This window comes from Heliconius melpomene, chromosome 12 (assembly GCF_056956725.1).
Source record: "Heliconius melpomene rosina isolate 202511_hmr_F chromosome 12, ASM5695672v1, whole genome shotgun sequence".
Taxonomy (NCBI): domain Eukaryota; kingdom Metazoa; phylum Arthropoda; class Insecta; order Lepidoptera; family Nymphalidae; genus Heliconius; species Heliconius melpomene.
This window is the reverse complement of record NC_140400.1, coordinates 2,684,895-2,712,052: the sequence shown is the minus strand read 5'-3', so window position 1 is coordinate 2,712,052 and position 27,158 is coordinate 2,684,895. Positions and strand designations below refer to the sequence as shown.

The following is a 27,158-nucleotide window of genomic DNA, read 5'->3' as shown; positions in this document are numbered from 1 at the left end:
AATTAGGTTGTGGGTTCGAAAACCTATTTATTTTTGAAGTGAAAGTGTACGTGATCGTACATATTCACAATATTCACAATATTCACAATATGTGTTTCAATTCAATGTAAATCTATATATATAAAATCGAAAGGTCACTCACTCATCACGAAATCTCAGAAACTACATGTGCTAGGAATCTCAAATTTAGCATAGGAGTTACTTATAGGACGTAGGTGCTCGCTAAGACGGGAATTTGCAATATTCGACTTCTAAGGGGTTGTTTTTGGGGTCGAAAGTTTGTATGAAACTTCGTTACTACAAATGCTAGGAGTCTCAAATTTTGCATAGACGTCACTAGGACGTAGTCATGGAGACAGAAATTAATAATAACATAGTTCACGCGAGTGTAACCGCGAGCGGGCCGCTAGTGTTTAATATTATTAATAATTAATATGATTAGTTCATTCATTATGTTGTCGATAAGCTCGAAATTTTGAATAAAGTATGTGTTAAGTGTTGTTTTTATTTTACATAAAAACCGACACGAGAGCGAAAAATTAAAATATCTAATACTTCATTTCCTCGAGTCGGAATTGAACCTCATGCCCCTGCGCCACAATTGGCGCAAACTACTTACTACTTACATAATTAGAATTTTTCCCTTCTTGAATAAATTTTGCTTCTTTTTTCAATTAGGCGTACTAATGTAAGGCTAATTAATTACTGATAATTGTTAAAAGCTATGAGAAATATAAAGGTAGGTGATATGGAGGGTATGTTATTAAGTTTCGAAAAAAATTAATGATTCATATAACTCGAGTCATTAAAAATATTAATTATCCAAATTCAGTATACTGCACGTTTTCTATAATTGCTCAGTTCCTTACCCTCGATGGGTAGCATCTCTTTACTCTCCATTAATAGAATAGAACTTAACTTAATCTCCCTCTCTCAAGCGGGGTACTTAGCCTGGGAGAAATAAAATTGTTTTGATTTTTAAGAACGTAATTGTATTGACTTTTTACAATAATCAAACAAATAAATTCCGAATTTCAACAAAAAATACATGCGTCCCCGTTGTCTGTCGGTTTAAAATAAAACAAAAACATACTGTTTCAACAAATTATATTAAAAACCATCATTAATTATTTACAATTCAAATTGATTATATTTAGTATTAATATAATTTAATCATAATTAATATCATATGGACAAGATTACAAGTTAATTAAATATTAAATAAGTACAGTTTAGTAATAATAAGAACCTGTCAAATCACAGATTCAAAATAAGGCATGCTAAATATAGATTATATTTACAAAACACAATTGACAGTAATTATTTTCTAGTAAATTCAATAACAATATGAGATTCACTTTATTTTATATTTATCAAACATAACAAAAAGTAAAATTTACGACATTTATACACAGTCGGACAAAAAATCTCACCAATTTTAACTATTTAGGGTAATTGGTAGTCAACTTTAAAATGGCCGTGCAATTTGAATAATAGCTAGAATTATTACGTGTCATTTATTAAAACTTCAAGTTTATTTCTAAACAACTTTCCAAATTACTTTGTTTTTTTAATATAATAATAATATACTGTAAATATAAAATAATATAAGGAATGTATTGATTATATTATTAATTATCTGTATTTAAACAACAGGGTAAGAAGCTGGAAGTCTTTGCAAAATGGGCTTTTTCTATTAAAAATAGTATAAATATCTACAGTGAAAAATTATAACTTTTAGTTTATTTAACCGTTTTACTTTTGTAAATATTTATTATATAAAATTAATGTTGTCTGTACTTTAATATATAACTTTTCGAAGGTTATTTAGTGCATTGACGTCAGTAGAATAGAACAGGATGTCGGCATTTGTATAGCAAAACGACGAACATTAAATAGCCGGGCAGTTATTATACATAATTTACCTTTAAATTGTTATTGTATCGTGATTTTGCTCTGAAATTTACTTCGCTTGTTGAGAAAATTAGCAAAAATGTTGCCGTTGTTTGAAATTAACATTATATTTTTTTACTTAAATCATAAGTTTTTATTTTAGATATATAAAAGTTATTAATTTTATTAGAATATAAATACTTTGAAAAATAGCATTTATCAGAATAACTTAGGTTTTTATCAAATAATGAAGTACGTTAAGTATTTGACACAAACGTCAAATAGAATATTTTTTTAATAAGTAAATAAGTAATTTAGCGAAGACAACGTTTTACCATATTGAAAAAATAGTAAATTTTAAAGTTCATTAAACTTCTATAAATGCAACTTGCAAAAAATTCTAACAAGTATTGTTGTTTGGGTAAAACTATTCAAAATTACTTATTTTAATTAACTACATTTAATATTTCTCCTCATAATTCGTTTTAATGGACGGAATTTGACCAGATAATAAATAATGCTAAATTTAATAATATTCTAAATCTTAACGAGATTTATCCAATAACGGATTTATACTAACAGTCTTGATTTGCGATTCACAAATCTACATGGACGGAGCATAATTATATAGTATACTAAAGTAATATCTTATTCAGTTTCACGCTATATCCCGCTTGTAGCAGAGTAGGCAGAGAAAACAGAGTGTAATGACTCTCCGTTTTTCACTTTTCGTTTGTGTGTGGAATGGTCCTTAATGCCGTAACTTAACGTTGCCCTTTGTTTACAAGAATATGATAAAATACATTCGACATTCACTCCATATTCTTCTTAAATATTCTGCAACATTTTCTAAATGATTATGGTTTAAATTGTTTTACTTAAGATTGTATAACGTTTTTTGGATGACAGATAGTTATGAACAATAGAATTTATAAAGCGATTATTAGACATTTTCTATATTAATTACAATCTTAATTGCCTACGAGTTAAATGTTTTAAATTAGTATCTAGGGTACTAATTATCGAGGACACTTTCTGTCTGATTATATATTGTAGGTAAGTATCCCAAAAAATTTTAACATTATTTTGTACACTAACATATACTATCTTTTAATTTAAATCAAGGCACAGCCTTTATACTATCATTCTTCTTATCTAACTTCTCATATATTTCATCGACAGTTTTATTCCTTGTTTCCGGGAAAGCGAGTAGAGTGTAAATTGCTGCGAAGAAGGAGACAATTGAGAAGAATAGAAACGTCCAATGGATGCTGATTAGTTCACAGAGTTTTGTGAACCATTTCATTTGTATGAAGTTGCTTAATTTTGCACAGATGTTGGCGAATGAGGATACAGTGCCGCGTAACTAAAAAATAAAATAATATATAGTATAAATAATTCGTGTTAATAATTAAATTACAATCATTTTTCATTTTAATTATTTGAATTTGTGGCCAGTCGTGGCTTAAGGGCACAAAGTATAGTGCAAAATCGAATCTATCGATCGATTGAGGGTTTGAGGGAGCGCTCGAGGAATTGAAAAAATTATTTAATTTCCATTTCTTCGCTCTGGTGTCGAGGCAAAGCGCGGCGTTGAGTTCCGCCACTCATCACACAATACTTCCAAAAATTCGGCGGAAAGTGGGGAACGAAGTGTCTTAACATTAGGTTCCCTCTGCCTACCCAGATGCGTGCAGGATACAGCGAGAAGCTGATTTTATTTGTTTATGAATTATAATGTGCTTGACTAATAGTCGTATGTAGAAATTTTGGGATATAATTTGTTTTATTAGTTTATACTCAATTTCCGGACTGTCTCCAGAGGAAATGAACTTAAAAGATCAACAGTAGTTCAAAATATAACTTAACTTATAAAAAGAATAATGAAAATTTCAAAAGCTATAAACATAAAATATGTTTCACGATATTAAATTCCATTATAAATATTATACAGAATACTAGAAGCAATTATTGTATTTTTCCAGTGGCGAAGAATAAATTAAAATATATAAGTGGCGACATATATGCCAACTATATATATATATATATATATTAAATAAATTTTAATCCTGTATATAAGTATGCTATTAATTACTGTTTGTAAAATTTATTGAATATATATATGTATATATATAAGTATTAATCCTATATATAAGTATGTTAAGAATTTTCTTTATAATAATGTAACTTATAGGTTTCCAAGGTGTCTGGTTGAAATAATTGATTTAGGTTCAAATATGATTAGGGGAAATGTTTATGACATACATTCCGAGAAACATAAGGGTTAATAAGTGCTGCTAATATGAATAAGCGGAGAGTTGTATCTCTAGGTCTTATTTAATCCGAAAAGCACATACATACGACTAAAAGTCAATAATAAGGCTAAATTTTGCATGGAACTTTTAATATTGTAGGTACTCTTAACAATTGAAAACAAACAACTTACCTGGAAAGTAAACAAATCGGTGATAATAATATAAGATATAGGCTGGAATCCAGCAGCATCAGCAAATATACATAAGCACATAGCGAACACCGGCAACCAGCCCGGCAGCCACATCACCGTGCCGGCCAGGTAGAACCAGGCGGCCAGGATCAACATGCCTATACCGACTGCGAAGGACGTTGATACCAGCAAAAGCTGAAAGAAAATGGTGTTTCTTGTAATTTTCATTATTATTTTCTCAAAAATTTCATCAGTGTGAGGATAAATACGCTCAGTTTTTTTAATACTATGATAATATTAATATTAGAATTGACATGGTTTCAACTCCCTACCAGATGTCCCTAAATCCTATAAGCTATAAGCACCTATGAACATATTAGGAACAAATAATATTTTTTACACATTAGTTAATTAAAATGTTACATTATTCCTATTATACATTTTTGATTGTGTAACTTTACTATATTAAATTCGTAGGCGCTAATCTAATAATTACCTTTCTTCCAGTCTTCTCAACTATACAAGTAGCGACAATGGAGCCCACAAGCTGAACCACTCCAATCATCATCACCTGTTTATTGGCGCTTAAGTTCAACGATACGGACTCTGAAGCGCGCTGGAACACGAACCCGGCGTATATTAGCACTATGAGGTACCCGTCGAACTGCTGCGTTATCTTGATCACCAATGTGATGATGAACGCTTTGAACGTTGCTCTGTCTTTTACTGGAAGTAAAATGTGAAAGTTTAAATAAAATTATTTATTATTATAGAGATTTTTTTTAAATGAATAAGGCTATTATGGGGCGTCCGATCCCGCAAAGAATTTCTATTTTCTCGCGCTGGTAGACTAATAACGGCCTTGACTTCGGCTTCTGTAACTCCACACGCAGTGCCTAGAATTCAGAAGGGATGACAGAGTGTCTATACACTAAGTTATCTCTGTGTAAAGTAACTAGAATAAATGGAATATTTGGCTCTACAGTTTACATCATAGCTTTGATTTCAAACACTAATTGGGCAAATATTTGTGTATATCATTAAAAGAAGTAATGTAACAAATTATAACGAAATCACTGAATATTTAAAATACAAGTAAAATTGTAACATTGGTGACAGAATACAATACTTACATATATGAGTTATGCAAATACCATGCAAATATCTACTCGGCCTAGTTACTAGCATGTAATATAACAAATAAACGAAGTTTCTATAAAATAATATAGAATTTAATATTCAAAATCAGCTTCACGCTGTATCCAGCATACAGGAGGGTAGGCAGAGAGAGCCTAGTGTTAAGACACTCCGCTCCGCCGAAGTCTGGAGGCATTGCCTGTTGAGTTCCATTCTGTTGTCGACACCAGAGCGAAGAAATAAAAATATTAAATATTTCATTTCCTTGAGTGGGAATCGAACCCACAACTTGTCACGTTTATAGTCACAGGTTTTTCACGGAATTCTTGGTCTCATATTCATTCTAAAGAAATACATAAATTATTCTCAAAACTCACATATAATTTTCCAGACGGATTTTGGATCGGCCTTGGTCTGTTTCTCTATTTTAACAATGGTGTCTATGTCTTGTTCTAGCGTGGGGTCCATTGTACTTTTGCCGCGTAACCACGCCAACACCGTTTTAGCTTCCTGAAACGTTAACAATGTTATATATTATATTTATGAATGAAAACCGCATCTCAGGATCGATCTCAGACTTGAGACTGGGCGGTTTATTAATACGGGTCCGAGTGTCAAAACACTCTGTTCTTCACTTTCTATTCGATTAGTAACTCTTTTTCGAGATAAGTATAGCATGTGACATGATCGGTCAAACCCAACGCCATTTGTAACTTAGGTACCAGAAAGGAGATATATAATAAAGGAATAGTATAATATAGGAAAAAATGAAAAAATGATTTAATTTATTCAATTAGTTATCTAATAATGAATACTTACATCAATTTTACCCTGTTTCACTAGGTACTCGGGTGTTTCAGGCATTACGAGAAAAATGAAAAACACTACCGCAGGAACCAACAGGCCCATCCACAGCATCGTGTTGACGTGCAGGAGATCAGCGAACACGTAGCTCGCTAAGTAGCCTATGTTTCTGAAAATACACAATTTAAAATATGATATCATTAAGAAATCAAATAATATATATTTAAATTTAGTATTTTTTAACATCATCCATTATTACGTAGTGTGTTTAGGCGAAACTCAGTGTTAAGACACTCAGTTCTCCGCTTTCCTCTCAAGTTCGAGATTGGTGGTACAAGTAGGTATAGAGAAGAATTGAATCCACGACTTCCTGTTCCGCAATTTAATTTCCTAACCTCAAAATAATAAATGTTTTAAAAATAATTATTCTTAAAGTTCATTATAAAATATATTCTAATATTTTTTTTTTAAATATTACACATAAAAATTAAAAACACTATAAAAACACAATTTTAATGTAATTTTAAAATGTCTCTCACTATAAATAGAAATATTGACCTCAATCAATTTATTTGCAACAAGTAAGGCGCTTCTGGTTTTGTTAATTATCTAAAAAATGTATAAAATATACATATATTTACATTTTTCTAAAATAATCGGTCACGATGCAAATGAAGTTAAAAATCAATACATTAATATTTAAATGTAATTGATTTCTTTGTATCTAAGATTTTGTCGTTTAGTCTAAATAGTGTAAACAAAAATCGTAAAGTATCTTTTTTTTGTAGATTTACTTTTTATCTTGCATAGTAAGCAGAGTGTCAAGACACTCAGTTCATCACTATCCGCCCATTGAGTAACGGATTTCAAAGCCGAGTTTTGTTTAATCAGATCGAGAATCGAATCCACAGTTATCATGCTTACTCTCAGGCGCACTATGACATAGACATTGAAAAAAAAATAAAAATGAAAAAAAATAAGAAAAAAACACTAAAATAACAATTTACAAATATACCTAGATGTTGTTCTATAAAAATATTTTGAAATCACTGATTAAATTTTGACGAAACACTAACATTATTATAACTGGTATTTTTATGCGTAACCTGATCTTAATTTCGTTTCAATATCTTAATATATTATGTATTTCCATACTCACATAAAAAAACTTTCAAAATTATAGGCAAAAATAGCTACTTAAGTATGCATAATATTTTATTAAAAACACAGTGTTAGAAAATCTTGACACCAATACATTTAATAGACTTTTGAACCTAGGATTTATTTTTACTTTAGAAAAGTTGTTATTGAGACTTATGGCCTAAGATGTTTATCACTCTAATAGAGAAACTAATTATAATGTAAATTTGCTATTTATTTATTTTAGCTTCATTCTGTATCTACAGTTTGCAGTGAGACCGTTGTGACCCAGCGCCACTACTGGCACTACTACTCTCCCTACCTGTGCTAGTGATAAGACACTCCCGTTCCCCATTTTCCGCCGAATTCTGGTGGCATTGTATATTCAGTCATGGAACTCAACGCCGCGCTTTGCTTCGACGCCAGAGTAAAGAAATTAAAATATTAAATATTTCATTTTCTCGAGTGGGAATCGTACCCACGGTCTCTGGCTATTTATTTGTTGTTGTTTAATTTAGGAATTGTCTTGGCGCAGCGGCACAGCGCTTAACTGTAAACGCAACGTTTGTGGGTTCGATTCACTGGGGGTTCCCCACTCGGAGGACATGAATTATTTTATGCTTTCTGCCTAACCTGTTATATGCCTAGGATAAGGGTACAGCGTGAAGCAATTTACCTGTTTAATATAAGCAAAGATCCCAATGCTCCTCTCAAGTCGATATCGCTGATCTCCTTCAAGTAAATGGGTAGGACGATGTAGCACGCCGAGCAGGGTATGCCAGCGATGGCTCTCGCCAGTATAAGGGCCCAGGGTTCCAAGCACAGCAACTTAATTTGCCAGTATAACTGAAAAGTGGTAATTTTATTATTAAATAATTTTGGATAGCTCTTTAAAGGTCAAAGATTTTAATTTATTTCTTTATATATGACAGATTTATTATATATGGGTGATCTCGTTTTTTTTGCATAAAAAATAAAATAAATCTTAGAATCCAAGTGCAAACCGACGTGGCGCAGCGGCGCAATGTTTGACTGTAAAAGTGATGGTTGTGAGTTCAAAACTACGGAACTGAACTATTTTCATTTCCTCGTTCTGATAATTCAGATAGTGGGATACCCCATAGGGTACCCCAACTTTACGGATACAGCAAGATAAAACAAACAATAAAGGATGACATTTTCATTCTCATTTCTACGTCGATTCAGTACCTGGTGCCTTAAACTGATTGATTGTACTTATGCAATAGAAGAAACAAATAATTGCAATATACATAATTATTTGTTTTTTCAGTTAAATTAGAGAATTGTCAAATGACAATATAGCTACATATATTTGGTATTTACTTTGGTTGGACTTGAGTCACAGGAGTTATTTTATGCATATCATAATTATAATTATATAAAATATCGATCGACACAAACAGTGTAAAATCTTACGAAAAGTAACGGTACGGTAGTAAAATGTATTTTAAAATATAAAAAAAAAAACTCATACCGCTCAAAGTGATATTAAAATATCTACCTAAGTATATGCAGTATAATAATCTTTCTCATAAATTGCAATAAATTCAAACTCTCACGAGTAATATGCATTAGCCAACAGGTGCTTTTTTTTAATGCAATTAAAAACATTTCTTATTTTTTAAATCCAATTAACGATTTCAATACCAGTCTTTTAATACAAATGTCCAAAAGGAAGGAAGCGGTCAATACCTTTTTTACAAGTTCATTCCACTTTTTTCAAGTTATTTTAATATAAACAAAAAACAGGCTTTAGATTTGGAGCGGAACAACTTTTTCTCATTGTTTACAAACAAATAAGATGCAGATTAAAAAAGGTTCGATAGGTGCGTTGCGTATTTGGTCACTACCTTGTTTTTTATTTTATATAAAAAAGAATAGTGCCTTTTTTTCTTTTTCTTTTTATTTTTAAAGACAACTTTATTATAAGAATAGATGATAAGATGCGGATGCTGAATATGCATAATTATTATTATATTTGTTAATTTTAAAGACCATCGTAGCAATCGGGCTAAAAATTTAAAATTTTGAAAAAAAAAAAACTAAAACAAACTAAAAATGGAAAACGTGAAGAGAGAAAAGAGTGTTAAAAGTAGATTTCCTCTGAGCATGCGGGATACAGCGTGAAGCTGTACATACCTATATCTAGTTTCATAGAGAAGCATCAAAATATTACTTTATTATAACAGACGTTAATAATATTATCATATTATTACTATGTTATGAAAATTACTACCAAGCAATGTTAACAATAGAAAACTAATACCCTGAGATCCGGCCGTTGAATCCTGCATAAACGAGTTTTCTTAATTAAACCTATATTAATGAATAATACATGATTAGTAGAACAGATTACACCTGGGTTGCCTGGAAGAATCCTGCCGCAATCACCTTTAATTACATTTTTTCGTAACTCGTTTTTGGAGAAAATTGCACCAATACGTTTTTTATATGAATCGCACATCATTTGAAAGATAATCGCATAAGGAATTGGAAAATTAAGGGTTGCCAGCTCTCAGTCTGCCGCAAGTCTAGGGTTGCCTGGTTTAAAGTTGTCACTAAATGTTAATAATTTGCACTCATGTGTTTTTTTAATGAATTATATATCAAATTAAAGCTTATTTTTTTCTGAACACTATAAAACAGGGTTGCCTGGAAAATTCCTGCCGCAAACAGGGGTTGCCAGCGTTTGAAATATTTTATTCCGGTTCCGTTTGACTATGAGAATAGACGATGAAATGCGCGGTCTGCCTTATGTTTTAAAGTAAAATATTATATAATAGAAGATCAATCTTAAAATCAATATTTATTCTAATTGTTCACCTGTTAAATGATGATTTTAATCATATTAAGCACACGCAGAAAACTATTTAAAGATCATAGGGCAGAAGAAATCATTCTTATTTTTCAAGTAAAATAATAATCCATAATATTGAGTCTTCGCAAAATTTATTTAATAAATAATAATATTTAGTTAAATAACCCTTTTAAAACAACTAAATTATCTAATTAAGTAAATGTTTACAAATATCGATCTACTATAAGGTATTAATTACAACATGTTTCCTTAATATAATGAGAGGTGACAATTATCGCGGATATTTTTTTTATTAATTAAGAAAATGTGGAAAATTACATTTCAATAAACAATCTCTCTCTCTCTCTTCGCCCTCTGCTTGTTTGATTTGACAACGCCGTCCGTATCCGTAGAAAGAACTATGGCGCCCATCTTTTTGGTACGAATATTTACGTTTTTGCAAAGTAAATGAAAACTATTCAACTAATAAAAACTATTAAAAAATATAGATAAAAAAATGTCGCTAGCAAGAACTTCTCCGTCTATGCTGATAGTTTTTAAGGTATTTAGGTCTGAACGAATTGTTCTTATAATTATAATAAAACGTAATCACTCACTAATGTCCCTAACTTAGTATAATCAAAACTGAGGCAACTCCCACGGCCACAATTGTCTACATTTTATTAAACTATATAATATTAAATATTAAAGTATACTTACGTTTTGCATTACAAAATAATTAAAAAATACTTCTTTATATTTTTGTTTTAAAACAATGAACTTTTTGTAACACTGTAAATGATAACCGTGCATTGTGTCACTATTTAAAAAAATGTCACTGTATTTAAAATTCATTTTTTGGCGAAACAATAAGATAATTTTACACTTTTGGAAAGATTCCTTGTTAAATTCTATCACATTTTCACATCTTCATTTTTGTCAATTAAAAACGTCTTTACTCCAAAACTAAAGGTAAGTAACTAAGTAATATGCTCAAAAACAACTCATTTGGCCATCTGCACTTTTATTGCATTTAGAAACAATACATCTTCGAAAATAATTTTATTGCATTTGGTTTGCTTTGTATGGCGCCGCAAAATGTTTATCTATACTAAAAAATAGCTAACTAATTGATATTTGCCGACTCTTGATCATAAACCGTAAATAGCGTTTATTAGTCGGCATTACTGTCGGATTTTCTTCAAATTTATTTTGCTAACTTAGTTTTGTTTATTATAATTCTATTATGTATATTTTCTTTATCTTTTTAATAATTTGCTTTCCTATGCAAATTATTAAAAATTGCGTGAGAAAAAAGAATTGCGGCAAGCATTGTCAAATCAAACAAGTAGAGGACGAAGAGAGAGAGAGAGAGAGAGAGTTCATTGAAATGTATTTTTCAATATAATTAATTAAAAAAATATCCGCAATAATGGTCACCCTTCATTATATTAAGGGAACATGATGTATATGTATGTATATTAATACCTTATAGTAGATCGATATTTGTAAACATTTATTTAATTAGATAATTTAATTGTTTCAAAATGGTAATTTAAATTAATAAATAAATATTAGTATTTAGAAAATAGATTTTGCAAAGACTCAATATTATAGATTCATTATTTTACTTGAAAAATAAGGATGATTTCTTCTGCCCTATGATCTTTAAATAGTTTTCTGCGTGTGCTTAATATGATTAAAATCATCATTTAACAGGTGAACAATTAGAATAAATATTGATTTTAAGATTGATCTTCTATTATATAATATTTTACTTTAAAACATAAGGCAGACCGCGCATTTCATCGTCTATTCTCATAGTCAAACGGAACCGGAATAAAATATTTCAAACGCTGGCAACCCCTGTTTGCGGCAGGAATTTTCCAGGCAACCCTGTTTTATAGTGTTCAGAAAAAAATAAGCTTTAATTTGATATATAATTCAATAAAAAAACACATGAGTGTAAATTATTAACATTTAGTGACAACTTTAAACCAGGCAACCCTAGACTTGCGGCAGACTGAGAGCTGGCAACCCTTAATTTTCCAATTCCTTATGCGATTATCTTTCAAATGATGTGCGATTCATATAAAAAACGTATTGGTGCAATTTTCTCCAAAAACGAGTTACGAAAAAATGTAATTAAAGGTGATTGCGGCAGGATTCTTCCAGGCAACCCAGGTGTAATCTGTTCTACTAATCATGTATTATTCATTAATATAGGTTTAATTAAGAAAACTCGTTTATGCAGGATTCAACGGCCGGATCCCAGTCTATAAACCATTGAATTAAATGTCAGGTTAAATGTCATATTTATTGTTTTTTTTTAATTATTAGGTATGTTAGCTGTCTTCTAATAACATAAAAAATACAGTTTTATTGTTATTAGTATTACATATTATATGAACTTTAATAATTTAATATATAATTTTTCATAATAATTACAATTTCTACGGTCGCTTTAATAAATGTAATTTTTATTACTTAGCCGTAGTTGGGAACTTCTTGAGGAAAAAGGAGCTTAAAATAAGTTAGAAATTAGAAAACAAGTACAACAACCTGTAATATATGTGTACAGTAATCAGTAGAAGTTATCCTCGACCTCCATTCGTAGGTTGGGTTTAATTTAAAAGGGGAATCACCTTATGTATATTTTGCAATATTCAGGAAATTATACGTTTTTGTAAAGTAGGTAAAGGTTGCCTTAACAGGAAATGCAATGTGTGTTTCGTACCCCAAAATTCAAGTGGCTTTTAACTTAACGCCGCGTTTTGTCTGGGGAACGTGGAAATGAAAATAAATATAATTATTACTTCGCATGGAATAGATCCCGTAACCATCGTTTAGAGTCGCTGTCCCTCTGCGCCACGGCGGTCTCGTTATAGATATGTATAATATAATAGGCCAATTAAATACTAATTTTCAGTAATCGGTGGATTTAAGATCTTATCTAAATTTTAAATTAATTTAATTAATTTTGGTGCATTTTTGATAAGATTAGATGTCTCTTATGAAAATTAGATATACTAATAATAGTGACTGAAAAATATTTTCACGTAATTATATAGATATTTTTAAGGCGAATATATTTATGACATATTTATTCATATAGGTACGACAGACAGAGTTATGATGTGTGACCTCCGTATATTTTTTATTAAGATTCAAAACTAAATTATATCAAGGTTTATTTCATTTCCTTGTCTCTAAGACGCATTTATTTTGGCATTTATTAAATAAATAATAATTTATTATAAAAACATTTAATGAATATTATTTTATGTGACTTTGAGGATTCCGCATCTAAAAACTGATAAGAGAATCTTTGTTATCTATTTATCTAATGTATATTTCAAATATGATTAATTGCTTATATTAGTGCTTTACCTATACATAAGATTTAAATTGATATTATTTAAATTGTTTTGTGTTTTTTAAGTTTTCTAAAGAAGTATTTTTCTCTCCTATTCCTGTTAATCAATACTTTTAAAATGTTAAAAATATTAAGAAAAATATATTTCCATCTAACGTTATTATCTTATAATTTAGTGGTAACTGATAAGTCACTCTTTCCTGTATCCTTCTTTAAGCTACGCAAAAAATATATAAACAAATCTCTTGTAGGAGTCTAGATTATCAATAAAAATAAATACCCACATATATAGGCAGCTGAGAATGACATTTTTTCTAATATATCAGGTAAAATATTAATGATTCTGTTAATTAACTAATAGTCCCGGTGCGGCGTTGAATTCCGCCACTCAACACGCAATGCCTCGAAACATTCTCCAGAACGCGAGGAACGCCGTGTCTTAAGATTAGGTTCCCTCTGCGTGCCCTAACATTCAGGATACAACGATAAGCTGATTTTTTTCAACTAATAGTCCATGCTTAAAATATGAAATTAATGGAATTAACGATTACATTTTATGATGTTTTTATCATAGAACAATTAATAATTTTAATTTTCTAATTAATGAATAGTAAATATACCCTACAGTTTAATACTTATGTAATACTTGTACTGTACACATTATTTCTGATATATTTATATGATAATTAGAAATAACTAGACATTGTCATCGTAATTAATATCTACGACTAATTTATTTTCAATATACATTAACAAAACAATAAACGGTTATGTAAATATAGTAGAATAAATCTTAAAAAATCATTGCTTCTTTCACTCAGGGTAATATTTATTTACATGTTATAATAATGTAGTATAATTATGTCTCATTGTGTATTATTACACTATTACTATAACCTATTATTATTATAATCTATACTAATAGTATAGTTAGTTTGATTTTTATATATTTTTTCACGCTGTAGCCTGCAAAAGGCAGGGTAAGCAGAGGGATTCTAGTGGTAAGACACTCCGTACCCATTAAGTTACTAATTTCATATCTTCGCTCTGGTGTCGAGGCAAAGCGCGGCGTTGAGTTCAGCCAATCAACACAAGTTGCCTCTAGTATTCGTAGAAAGTTCGATGAAAGCAGACTGTCTAAACACTAGGCTCCCTCATCCTACCCTACTAAATGATAATAAAGCTAAAAAAAAAAAAATAATACTCACTATTAAAGAGAAGGTGGTAATCAGAGTCATGACCTTCCTTCCATATCTGTCAGTTAGGTACCCCATAGGAGCTCCGAATATGATGGCCGTGATATAAGTGACAGAGGTCATCCAGGATATATCAGTAGAGGTGAACGGTACTGGTGACGGTGTTTGAGGGGATTGCAGGATGGATATCATGGGGGACAGCCATCCTTGCACCATGCCGAAGCTCAGAAGTGGGATTGTTACTGAAACAAAGAAAATAATTAATGTGTGAGTGTTATAGTTTATAAGTGTGCTAGCTTAGTAATAAACGGATAATATTACACAGTTGAGATCGTCGTGGTATGAGTGTGCAGAAGGTGGGGAACGGAGTGTCGTAACACTGGGTTCCCTTTGCCTACCCTGCTCCATGCGGTATACATCGTGAAGCTGCATTTAGGATTTATTTTATTAACACAATAGGAGAATCCATTTTAAAAAAGTTTCAGTTAAATTAAGTGCTCATACTTACATATGTCATTTTGATCAATTTTTTTAGATTATTGTACGAGTACTGTGTCGACAATTTTACGTGTCACTTTAAGGTGACATTTTGGTATTGTATTATTAAAAACATAAATGATGATGATTTGGCGTGACACGGGACGTCAGGCGAATGTCCTGTTCCTTTCATGGAAAACAATTAAACAATTGTTTCAGGTAATTTTACAGAAGCATAATTTATTCATGTTAAGTATAATATAAAACATGAAGACATTTCATTCCACTCTCTTATTGTTTCGAGGTAATATTATATTTTACATTTCTTATTTTTTAACTAGCGGCTCCCGCGTGGCTTCGCCCGATTTAACAATGCGAATATTCATATCAATATTGAATATCTATATTGTCATGCATTTAATAAATCGTAATTTAAATCTTTTCTGGTTACAAGACGCGGTGTTGAGCGCCGCACACTCAATGTATCAAAAATTAAACGGAAAGTGGGGAGCAGATTATCTCAAAAAAATAACACATTTTCTTTGACTAAATAAAATTCTATACACAATATAACGGAGCTAGTTGTTGATACATTTATGATAGGTAGATACTGTGACAAAGAATCTCAGTTTTCTGCCCATTGTGCAGAGGACAGAATGATGATTAAAAAAATATCTTCTGTATTTGCACTTAAGAAAAAATATAGGTATATAATGCATTCGAGGAAAAAAAAAGGAAGTATAACAATATAAATTGCTATGCTCAATTATAATTATTATTTTTTATATAAGAAAATGAAATTACAATGAAGGGAAGACACGTGTATTTTTTTTATAATTCCAAGTATATCATTATTATACATAATAATAGACAAATTAAATAAATAAAGTATAAAAAATTATATACCTAATAAAGTTTTCTGAATTAATATAAATATATCTATATATTTTTTTATAAAATATTAATGCAATTAAATCTTTTATAGCAGTCGTGAGTTGTCTTCTGAGTTTAAATAACTTTTGGTAATGTTTATATCTGTAATCTATATATATAAAAGGACTTGTCCTCACTGACTGAGGTAAGACGCACGCACAGCCGTAACTGCTGATGGTAGGAACGTGAACTTAGCTGCGTCCGCTAGTTAATATTATAAACCTGTAGAATTTTTTTGGCAGATTGTGTTTGATTGTCGATTTATTGAGGAATGCTCTAAGCTACATCACTAATTATTTTTTGTTTAGGCAAAAGTTAGTACACATTTAATCCTAAATTATTCATAGGTGATTTCTTTTTCTGCCTAAATAAAATACAGTATTGGATATTTCTGCAAAAAAAAATATTCATATCAGATAAAGATTCTAAAAATTAATTAAAATTAAACAAAAATTTTACGATTGTATTTTATATAATTATTGTTTTAATCGTCGTTGAGAAGTCGCCGGTAAACAAGCGGCGTGCCTCACGAACACCAATTCCAGTTTGAAGACAAAAAATATATCTTAATGATGTTTAAGCTTCATTTTCCTGCACATTATATTTATAATTAGTAAAAATATTAAATAAAATATATATATATATATATATATATATATGCTCGACGATAAAATTTTTGCGCAATTGGAAACCGTTTTGCTATAACGCGATGGTCGTGGGTTCGATTGTTACATTTTGGTTAGATTAGCAGCGACTTATAAAGGGAAACATTCTTTTATCTAACGAAGTTAATACTTATATGTAGAAATATTTTTAAATATGTATGTGTATGTACAATTGTACATCTACATTATATTTCTATTTTTTTCAAAAGATTCATTACTTCTTTCTCTTTCTTTTTTCCATTCAAAAAATCCCCTAAAGTGATAAGATTATCTAATTATAACTCTTTGTTTACAATCTACGTAGTAATAATTAAAGATACCTCACGAATTTAAATTACCATTTTTTTGCTGAAAAAACACACTCATATTTACGCGGATGTTCAAATATACGTCTTATATTGTTCTTAACATAATAGTTTAAGGATTTTATAATAATTTACTTGACAAAGGGTATTGAAGTTTTTTTATGAATATAACTTGAAATTTATTTATAACGTAATTTAAATAATATAATATTATAAATCTATACTTCTTTAACTTTACTAAAATTACTCGTCGATGAAGAGTCTCTTAGAAACATGCTAATCTCGGGAACTACTGGTTGAAATTGATAAAAAAAAATTGTGATAGATAGTCTATTTATAGAGGAAAGCTATAGGCTATATTATCGTACGGTTATAGTTACTTCGGGCACTTCCAATATGTCTTGTGTCATATAAAATGCTTACTTGTTCACTCTTCCATTATTAAGCAGGCGAAGCCGCCGATAAGAGTATTATGTAATTAGATTTTTTTAAAAGATTTAATGGTTGAACTGACTATTTTAAATATTTACATATTAATATGCTATGTAATTCTAATAAGATTTTTAGGGCTTAAGCTTAGCTTCTCGCTTTATCCCTAGCGGGGTAGTCAGAGAGAACGGGGCGCCGAACGCTACGGTCTCTACAAACATCTTTCGCCTCGTCCACTGTCATCAACCTCTTCATACATGCCCCCGGAGGGTCCTCATGCCTTTTACGTGACCTTCCTCCAGTATCTTCAATACTGTGTTTTCAAAGGTCAACCCCCTACCTCTCTTACCGTTCACTTATTAAGTATTTTTACCTTTAAATTTAGACCCACCGTCCACAGGTGGGCACGTCCCAATTGTACCATAGACTATACCATCAAAACATAATTAGACATTCGCTAGCAGGATATTTATAATAAGCAGTATTACCGCTAACAATCTATCAGTTTTGCTTCATGTTGATTTAAATCACATAATGTTTTTAAATCGTTCAGGCTATAAGCGGGTTTAATGACTAGTAAACACGATAGCGCTTTACTATTATGTCGATAGGATTTAATTGTAGTAGTTATACCTAGTTCATTCATTGATATATCTGTAATGGGTTATAGTCGACGTTGGTATAATATTAGGTATTATTAGAATGCAGTTCAGTTCAGTTCAGTTCTTTATTTAGAATCCAGTTCTATAGACACCCTAGATTATCTAGATTTGACGAAGTGAGGTCATGTCAATTTTCGTAGAGTGCTTATGCTTTGATCCAACAGCTGTATCGATTTTAGTACAGATTTCGCCAATAAAAGGCAATAATGTAAATAATGTTTTGCAATAAGATGTTAACAATATGTAATAAGAAAATTTATTAATTAATGTTTTGATAGAAATATTTTTTTTGGCATTATAAAAAATAGCAGAAGTTACAATGTTATATAGTAGAAAACTTCCGTATTAAAAAATAATTGTACTCAAATAGGCTTAAAACGATCAAGTACATACTCGTAAGTCGTGTACAGTCGTTCATTAGAAGTTTATCTAAATTTTGCGTTCTCATTTTTTGTTGTTTTAGTTAGTTTACTAATTAACCTGCTTCGAATATTCTGCATTTGTGTCTTTAGCACATTCAATTATGCTTAACTAACCCATGATTTGGAGATAACCAACAAAAAGTTAATATAGCAGTTATTTTTATTAAAATATTGTTAGCTTTCTGTAAAAGAATAATAGTTCATTTTAAATAAAGCACATAATATTGATATATTGAAGTATTAACCGTATCAAATTTTTTGAAGCAAGGTAACACATGCAGCTATGTAAAGATCAACAATTACGACATAGTGACGCCAAATTTTATATTAATATAATTATTATTTATTATTTAGTATACTTAGTAGACCGTAGACCAGATCTTGTTTTTTTTAATACTGCTTACGTAAAAATTACATCCAATTTTAAAAATAGATAGTGACGTACCATGTTTAGTAAGTTGTGTTTAGGGAGGTGTAAAAACGTGCATACTAATAATTTATATGTAAATAAAAAAATATGAACAATATAGTAAAATAAAAAAAATGTCTAAAATACTTCTCCATAAGGCTGTTTAAAGATAATTAAGACGTGGTTGTCAAAATTGACAGTTATCATTTGTCGTACGTTGACGTGCGTCGATACAAAAAAAATACGATTGGGACAATTTGTAAAAAAATAAAATACTCTTCTTCTCTTAAAACAAAATAAAATAAATAAATAAATCAGCTTCACGCTGTATCCCGTACACAGGGAGGTAAGTAGAGGGAACCTAGTTTAGAGACACTCTGTTTCCCACCTTCCGCCGAATGATGATGAATGGCGGAACTCAACGCTGCTCTTTTGCATTTCTTGCATTTCTTCAAAGAATGTATTGGCTTAAAAAACTGAATTAAATTTTTCTGAAATAAAAAACACTTTATTCTCAAAATAGGATGTAGGATAGATTAGTTGATGCTTTTCGGAAATCGTATTAAATTAGTATTTATTTATAAACATATATCTAACCATATTAAATCTATAATGAGATACACATAAGACCAGTTCATCTTTTATATTTTTAAATGCAGAATTTATATGACTACTTTCTAAATACAAAAGAATTCGAAACATGCTGAGACACTCCTATTATAGAATTAATAACCTTTCTCCAATGTCAAATTTTATATGTTAAAGATCCTATATCTTAGAAAATATTGATTATGTTTATATATAGAAAAACAAATGCCTAAAAAATCTATAGTTTCACAAAAAAACTATTGACATGACATCTTTATAAATTTAACGCTTTTGTACTGTCAGCAAAAAAGATAAATAGAAATAGATAAAACTTTGACAGTCATTCAGTTATATTATTTTATTTTATAGTCGTCACTGTGATATCCTATCCTATATCTTATAAAACAAAGTCGCTTTTCGTGTCTGTCTGAACTTTCTAACTCTTCTTCTTCTAAACCACCCAATGGATTTTGATGCAGTTTTCACCATTAGGTCGAGTATTTCTCAGGGAAGGTTTATATATAGTTTATTATTTGTACATTCTTATGTAAATTAACATAAATACGATAAATGTGTATAAAGTCCTACCCGTTGATACACTTTCGCGCATGCGCTGCTTTAATGGTAAGTACTACATGAAAATAATGTACTGGAGTATTGTTCCTCTTAATAAGATCTACAAGAAAGTCCGCGACGGCATATTTGTATCTTTTAAGAATAACGTGTAGTGATCATATTTCTGTCTAAATATTGTAATTTCAATATATTTTTTATTGTGAGGGATATTTTTCCATAATGGTATTAATCCTTATCCTTTAAAATACTTTATTAATTTTCTACATTAAACGAAGATAAAATTTGCTTTTTACACTATTTCGAAATTGCGAATAGTTTTAGAGAAAAACGCATTTAATTGTTGACATATCACGCCGTTGACACATCAGCTGTATCGACTCAAGTTTTACTTATCCCTACTCTTAGCATATAAATAAGTAGATCAAAACTGTCTTTTACTGTTTTTCATTTTAATAAGTACTTTAGAAGTTGTTACAATATCAAAAAACCTTTGCTGCGAAACGGCTCGCTACTCGCCATGCGTCCGCCGCGCCCGTCTGCCTTACACGCATCGGTGGTTCAATATAGAATGCTCGCCTGCCACGCGGTCGGCCCGGGTTCGATTCCCGCCCGATGCATTCTATTTAATTTTCCTCACAGGCAGCCACGTAGTACTTGCATCAGGGACAGAATACCCTCTTCAGCATTAACCACAAGCTCGAAAAAATAACCCGCCTGCCTTTATAGCAATGAAGATTTAGATGCGTTTGCACGTATTGGATAATTGGAGTTGTATGTATTATTTCAGCGCGATATACTTGGTTTCATATTTTTTGTAGTAGTTATTAGTAGGTAGGTTTTTGTTTGTAATTTCTTCCGTTTAAAAATAGTCATTTAACTATCTAAGTCATTTAAATATATTTTAATAAGTTCTTGAAAAGATTAGTAGCACAGATTTAAAATTACGGTACCTACTAAAAAATCCTTGCTGTGTAAAACAATTGGAAAATCCTTATTGAAACTACGAAAATGCGGGTTGCATTAGGGTTTAATTAATTTTCACATTATCTTGAGTGCTTTGTAAACATATATTATATGAATAATCCAGTAGTTAAAGCGGGCGAAGCCGCAAGAGGGTCGCTAGTTAGGAATATATAAAGAAATTTAAAAATTATAAGAATTACTCGTAAATTAATCTTTAGATATTTGTCAAATTCAGTTCAAGGATCATAATAATGCAGTTTACTGAATACATTTTCTAATTATCTGTTACATAATAAAACAAAAAGTGCAATTTTCTTATTTCACGCGATTTAATCATTCAAAATATCACGGATTGTAAAGAATAACGTTGAACAGCGTGGATTAAAATTGGTTTTGAGAATTATTATCAATTAAAATAAAAGTTTTTAAAATATAGTTATATATAATAGTTATGAAAATGATACTTTTTGTTCGGTATTGTCTTTTTTGTTTCTTTTTACGTTTAAGATTTGGATAGCTAGAGAAAGCCTAGTTTCAAGACATACTGTACATAATATCAAATTAAGAAAATTTATTTTAATCAAAAAAAAAATTATAATTATTTCACAGATATATATTTTTTAAAGTAGTTACGAAAAAAAACTAATTTTGAAATATTTATGATATAAGGCGTGCTAAGCAAAGGTAAATAGTAAGAAGACACTTCGTTCTCCAAACTTCGCATAACTTAGAATAGTTTGGTGGCAGAACTCTTTTTTTACTAAAGAAATAAAAAAACGAATTCAAGCCTTTACTGATTACTTACTTATTATATACTTTTTACATTCTACGGTAATTTCTCGGTCTACGGTCTTTGATTTTACTCGAATTCAATAAAATTTTAGATTTCTTAAATATTTATTTATCTTAAAAATGTAAATATCTTTTTTAAATATTTGTACTGTAAATCACATATTTTATATATACTTGGGTATAATATCGATATACCGATAAGGCGGTGGTACTGTATAATATATTGCGCTAATAGAAAAGCTAAGTTTACGTGAAACATATAATTAAAACGTCATTCTGTTGATGCGTATAATATTGATATTAGTTAATATTTACAGTCATGTTTTTTGAATGCTTGGTATAATTTAAAAAGAAAGAATAAGTATAAATAATTAAGAAAGAATAATAAGAAATAATTTTAATAGAATTTTATAAATTATAACACGCCTTGGGAGTTGGGAATGAAATGCTCCCATTTTGGCAAAATTTTACCAAAAATTTTCAAGGGCTGTAGCGAAATAAAATTACTAATGATTTTTTCCAGAAGTAATTTTGGAAACTACTGGTATATATCTCTAATACTTTCTGAAAGTTTCATAGGCGTAGCTCCACGACAATTTCTTAGAGATTTTTCTTTGTTTTGAAGTTCTTAAAATAGACGGAATAAAAAATTTACTTGTAAAATATTCTTTCTATAATGTGTGAAAGTTCATTAGCCAATTCACCAATCCACTATCCTAGTTTATTAGCCAATTCATGGCCTGTGTTTGGATAGCTTTACGATATCAAACAATTGTGCTCAATAAACATTGTCTGGTTACAGTGGAACTGGTGAAAAATGCAAACACCTATGTAAATATCTAAAATAATCGATTTAAATGTAAACAATTCTTGTAATAAGCTTAACAGGTTTTTAATGTTTCATGATTTAAGACCATTTTTTATTAATGTTCCTTATGAAATTTTCAGAGATTATTTGATACATATACCAGAATTACTTTTGGAAAAAAATCACCAATATTTTTTTCGCTACAGCCCTTGAAAGTTTTTGATAAAATTTTGTTTGTTTAAAAACAATTCTTATTACGATGTTAATTCCAAGATTTATAAACCGATTTAAAGTATTATATGATACAAAAACTTTACTACTGAGCTATATTTAAAAAAATAAGAGAGCAGACGCAATAGTCGGGCTGTATTTGTCAATTTTCTTCAAGAATCTGTTTTCTTTTTCAAAAAATCACAAATACTCAAATATTTGCTGAAAATGGATAGATGCAGAGGTCCTCTACCCATAGAGGATCTTCCCCCTACCCAGTTGATCCGTCGATCGCGTTACACCTATATACAAATATGTATTTAATAATATGAATAAGTCGTATAAGTTACAGATTCTGATTTCAACTCGAACAAATTATTTTCATTTCTTCGCTATGGTAATAAGATAAAGCTCAGCATTGAGTCAAAAATGAGCAGAGAATGGGAAATGGAGTCTTTTGTCTCTACACCCTAGACTACCCAGTTCGTCCTCCTCTTCTTCTTCTTCTTCATAGTTTATCAAATAAAAAGATACATAAAAGAGCATTTTAATATCAAAATGATTTTTAAATTAAATTTCCTATCATAAAGGAAATTATTCATATCTTGTGATGTCAGAAAAAGAGTCGATCCGCTACCCACCACACAATTTATATGCCTGTCGGTACTGAACAATACACAATACAAATACGTATATTACAGTATTTTTATGCATTTCTATAGAAATAATATGACATTAATTTTCATTATTTTCGTAGAACATTAAAAACAAAAGTAATGTAAACATTGTTTCATATTTATTCTATTAAATTTACATATTTTAAATTAAAAACAAACAAACGCGTCTTGCATAAGAATAATATATTTTATACGATCATGTATTTTTTCATATATCTATGTATTATTTATAAAGCCGCGTCATCGTACGAAGGCCGTACGGAAAAAACTTGTTCTGTATAATTGGTATAATCATTTTAGATTTAATAAGTGTAACTATTGATCTCTGAATTATCACTTGTTATGGTGCAATAGTTGATTGTTGTTTTTATATTTACTTGGCATTTTGTTTTCGCCATTTTCCAAATTTGCCCAATTTTCGAGACGTTGCGTGTTGAATGGCGGAACTCTACACCGCGTTTTTGTTTTATTAGCAGAGCAAGTATATGTACTTAGAAATATTTTCCAGGGAGGCCTGGACTGGGGGCTTTGGACAGATTTGGTCATGAAAAAGTTTTTTCTTAATTTTACAGGGTCAATTCTAAAATTGAACTTACAGGATCAGTTTCTAATGTGGGCACAAGACTATTCTTTGCTATTCAACCCTTCCTATTAATACGCCCATGAGATCGAGGAATTGAAATTAATTTATTGTTAGAATTGGGAATCGAACCCACAATCATCGTATATACCGCCAGGCGCTGCGAAAATGACAATGGACCTGTGTCTATTTGTAACCGAGGAGCCGGGAGAAGAGAATTATTCGTCCTTAAAAGACATCAATTCAGTTCCATCAGCGCTCTAAACGTATCGTCTTCTACCTGGAAGCGGTGTCTTTAGTCTTTACACTACGTTCTCTGTTATATGCGAAATAAAATTTCCGCAATACTTACTAAAATATCCGCATCGAATATTTATTTGTGGTGCTCAACTTGTGTAACTTAATTTTTCAATTGTAGAAAAAAGCAAACTAAATAAGTATAAAATAATATTTTCAATTATATCATATTCGTAACATAAGCTAATTTTAAGAAAAATACTATAAAATATTTTTTAAACATAGGGCAATAAATATAAAAATAAGTCTCGATGATCAAATAAAATAAATCTGATTGCACGCTAAGTACATGTTTACGTTTAGAGGACTCTTCATTTACATCCAACGCAATTGCCGGTTGTGAACAATAAAAAACACAAAAAAAACTGATTACTATAATATTATATTTAAAAATAAATATTTATAGACTAGCAACATGCTCGCGGCTTCTCCCGTTTGAACAGCAAAACTATTACTTTACTTGTTTGCATTACTTTCGTTTTCTAATTATAATATTATTTTAAAAATAATATCTAAGTATGTCTTATAGATAGTTATTTTAAGTAATTTTCTCGTAATTCCTTCAAAATGGTTTAATTTTTTTATCTAACGAATTGGAATACAAAACTAAATGTTAAAGGAAGCTTGCCAAAATACAATACAATAGTGCAAATTGAAATTAAATCGGTCAAGCAGTTCCTGAGATCAGCGTGAACAAAAGCACAAACATACAGGCTTCCGGCCGTCGATTGTGCTGGACAGTATAAGCATCTTAGTTCAATATTTATTTTCTTTTTTTATGTTTTCAATTATTGAAGTACGAAAAGAGGAAAAAAAATTCAATTTGATATTCCAAGATTTTTATAATTTGAAAAATTTTTGAATTACAAAACGGAAGCACTCAAGCAACGCTGACTGTACTGTACACAATTATTGTTTTAATATTATTATTTCATGAAAAATTTGTACAAAAAATAAATTGTACAAAAAAACTTTGGAAGTTTTTTTTATATAGCTACGTATCCATAATTAATTTATGCTTAGATATTCTGAGCACAGCAAAAAGTGGGTTAAAAGCTCAATAGATATATCTATTGATATATTTATATTAATATTGTATCCTTGAATGTAGTTTGACAAAAACAAAATGTAATCGATAAAATTTTATTAATATATTTAAATTGCGTACTACCCGATTTAAAATTCACTCCCTAACATAACACTGTGCGTGAAGCAATCCGATATATTAGTTCGATTTTTAAAAAAATATATATTTCAAAGTGTTTTTTTTTACTTAAGTACAAATTAAATTTAAATAAAAATATAATATAACATATAAATCATCAGTACGAGTAAGTCACTTTTTTAATAATGTAACATAACAAAAAATATTTTAGTTAATTAACTAATTTGTTCGATTAATAATATAATATAGATAAGATACAGTAAAATATTGATAACACTAACAATTGAAACTTTACTGAATGATTTTACTGAACGCGGTGGTTATAGGTTCAAGCTCACTTTTCATCGATTTGTTTATAATTAAAATATATATATTAGTTTTGCTATATCGTTACATAGCAGAGCCTTAGATATCATAATTGTACACACATTATTTATATGGGCGGAAAATATAAAACGGAGAAATTCAACACTAAGCTTAACACCTACTTCACTATAATACGAAAGATATGTCAAGATAAAAAAACGATAAAACATGCAAAGCGGTTAAAATTAAACTTTAATTAACGTAACCACGAGACAGTTAAAGATTAAACTAGTAATAGTTATTTAATTAAACTTACTTATAACGGCGAAAAGGTATTGGTTGATTCTCGTACCATTCTGGCGCATCAATTTAGTTAATATTATATTCATTTTTAACTTTTACAATAAAGCACTTATATTTGGCATCCGGCCTGACACTGCTGTGTCTTCTCACCGACTGGCGGTAGATGGACGGTAAAAATCGTTCTCCCGATTGTAATACGTTCTAAATAAACAAAACGATATCGCTTCTAGCTGTCGCTATACAAATCTATTAATGAATTAACTAATATAAGGAAGTACGGTTCTTTTCATCCTGAGGAACTGAATGTATTGTTTTTTTTTTTTTTTTTTTAGGTTATTTACATTTAATTTTATTTGTAAACTTGTTATTTTTGGTAGGCTAATTATAAAAGTGATACAAATGGATATAATTAATATTTTTTGCAAATTAACTTCTCCTTTAATCGTTATTTAATCGATTTCTTAATCATAGTAAACAAACTGTTTTATGTTACAATGACTAAGACTAAAGACCCCGTGCCTGTCTGTCATCGCATAGTTTTTATTTTGTAAGAATTAATTAATTTATAAATACTGAATTAAGGTTAATAGTTATAATTGCAGAATAGAACATTTTAAATATTTTTTAAAATATTTAAAGTAATATACCGATGAATATTTAAGTTCTAGTGAGTAATATTTGTGGAAAATTCTGAAATAAAAAAAATGTAATTACAACTATCCCTTGGGATAATAAGTTATATCGGGATAACGGTTAATAGAATTAAAAAACTTCGAAAATA

The 27,158-nt window shown here is 29.8% G+C and overlaps 1 protein-coding gene across 1 annotated transcript; it reads right to left on the bottom strand.

Annotated features, from left to right (window-relative positions):
* Positions 1-1,615: 1,615 nt before the first annotated feature.
* On the bottom strand, positions 1,616-26,553 carry LOC146533403 (facilitated trehalose transporter Tret1-like). The gene is made up of 8 exons (XM_085193796.1): positions 26,391-26,553; positions 14,823-15,052; positions 8,097-8,266; positions 6,296-6,449; positions 5,854-5,986; positions 4,836-5,065; positions 4,340-4,534; positions 1,616-3,259 (listed from the first exon to the last, which is right to left on the bottom strand). The coding sequence occupies exons 1-8, from the start codon at positions 26,461-26,463 to the stop codon at positions 3,014-3,016; spliced, it is 1,431 nt and encodes a 476-aa protein (XP_085049922.1). The 5' UTR covers positions 26,464-26,553; the 3' UTR covers positions 1,616-3,013.
* Between the last annotated feature and the right edge of the window lie 605 nt (positions 26,554-27,158).

What these genes read in the sequence shown, in the direction of transcription:
- LOC146533403 (XM_085193796.1), bottom strand. Translation starts at nt 26,463, where the DNA reads ATGAATATAATATTAACTAAATTGATGCGCCAGAATGGTACGAGAATC. An exon ending in ATACCTTTTCGCCGTTATAA is followed by an intron (nt 15,053 to 26,390) that starts GTAAGTTTAATT and finishes TCTTTGTTTCAG; the next exon opens with TAACAATCCCACTTCTGAGC. An exon ending in ATCCGTCTGGAAAATTATAT is followed by an intron (nt 5,066 to 5,853) that starts GTGAGTTTTGAG and finishes TTTTACTTCCAG; the next exon opens with TAAAAGACAGAGCAACGTTC.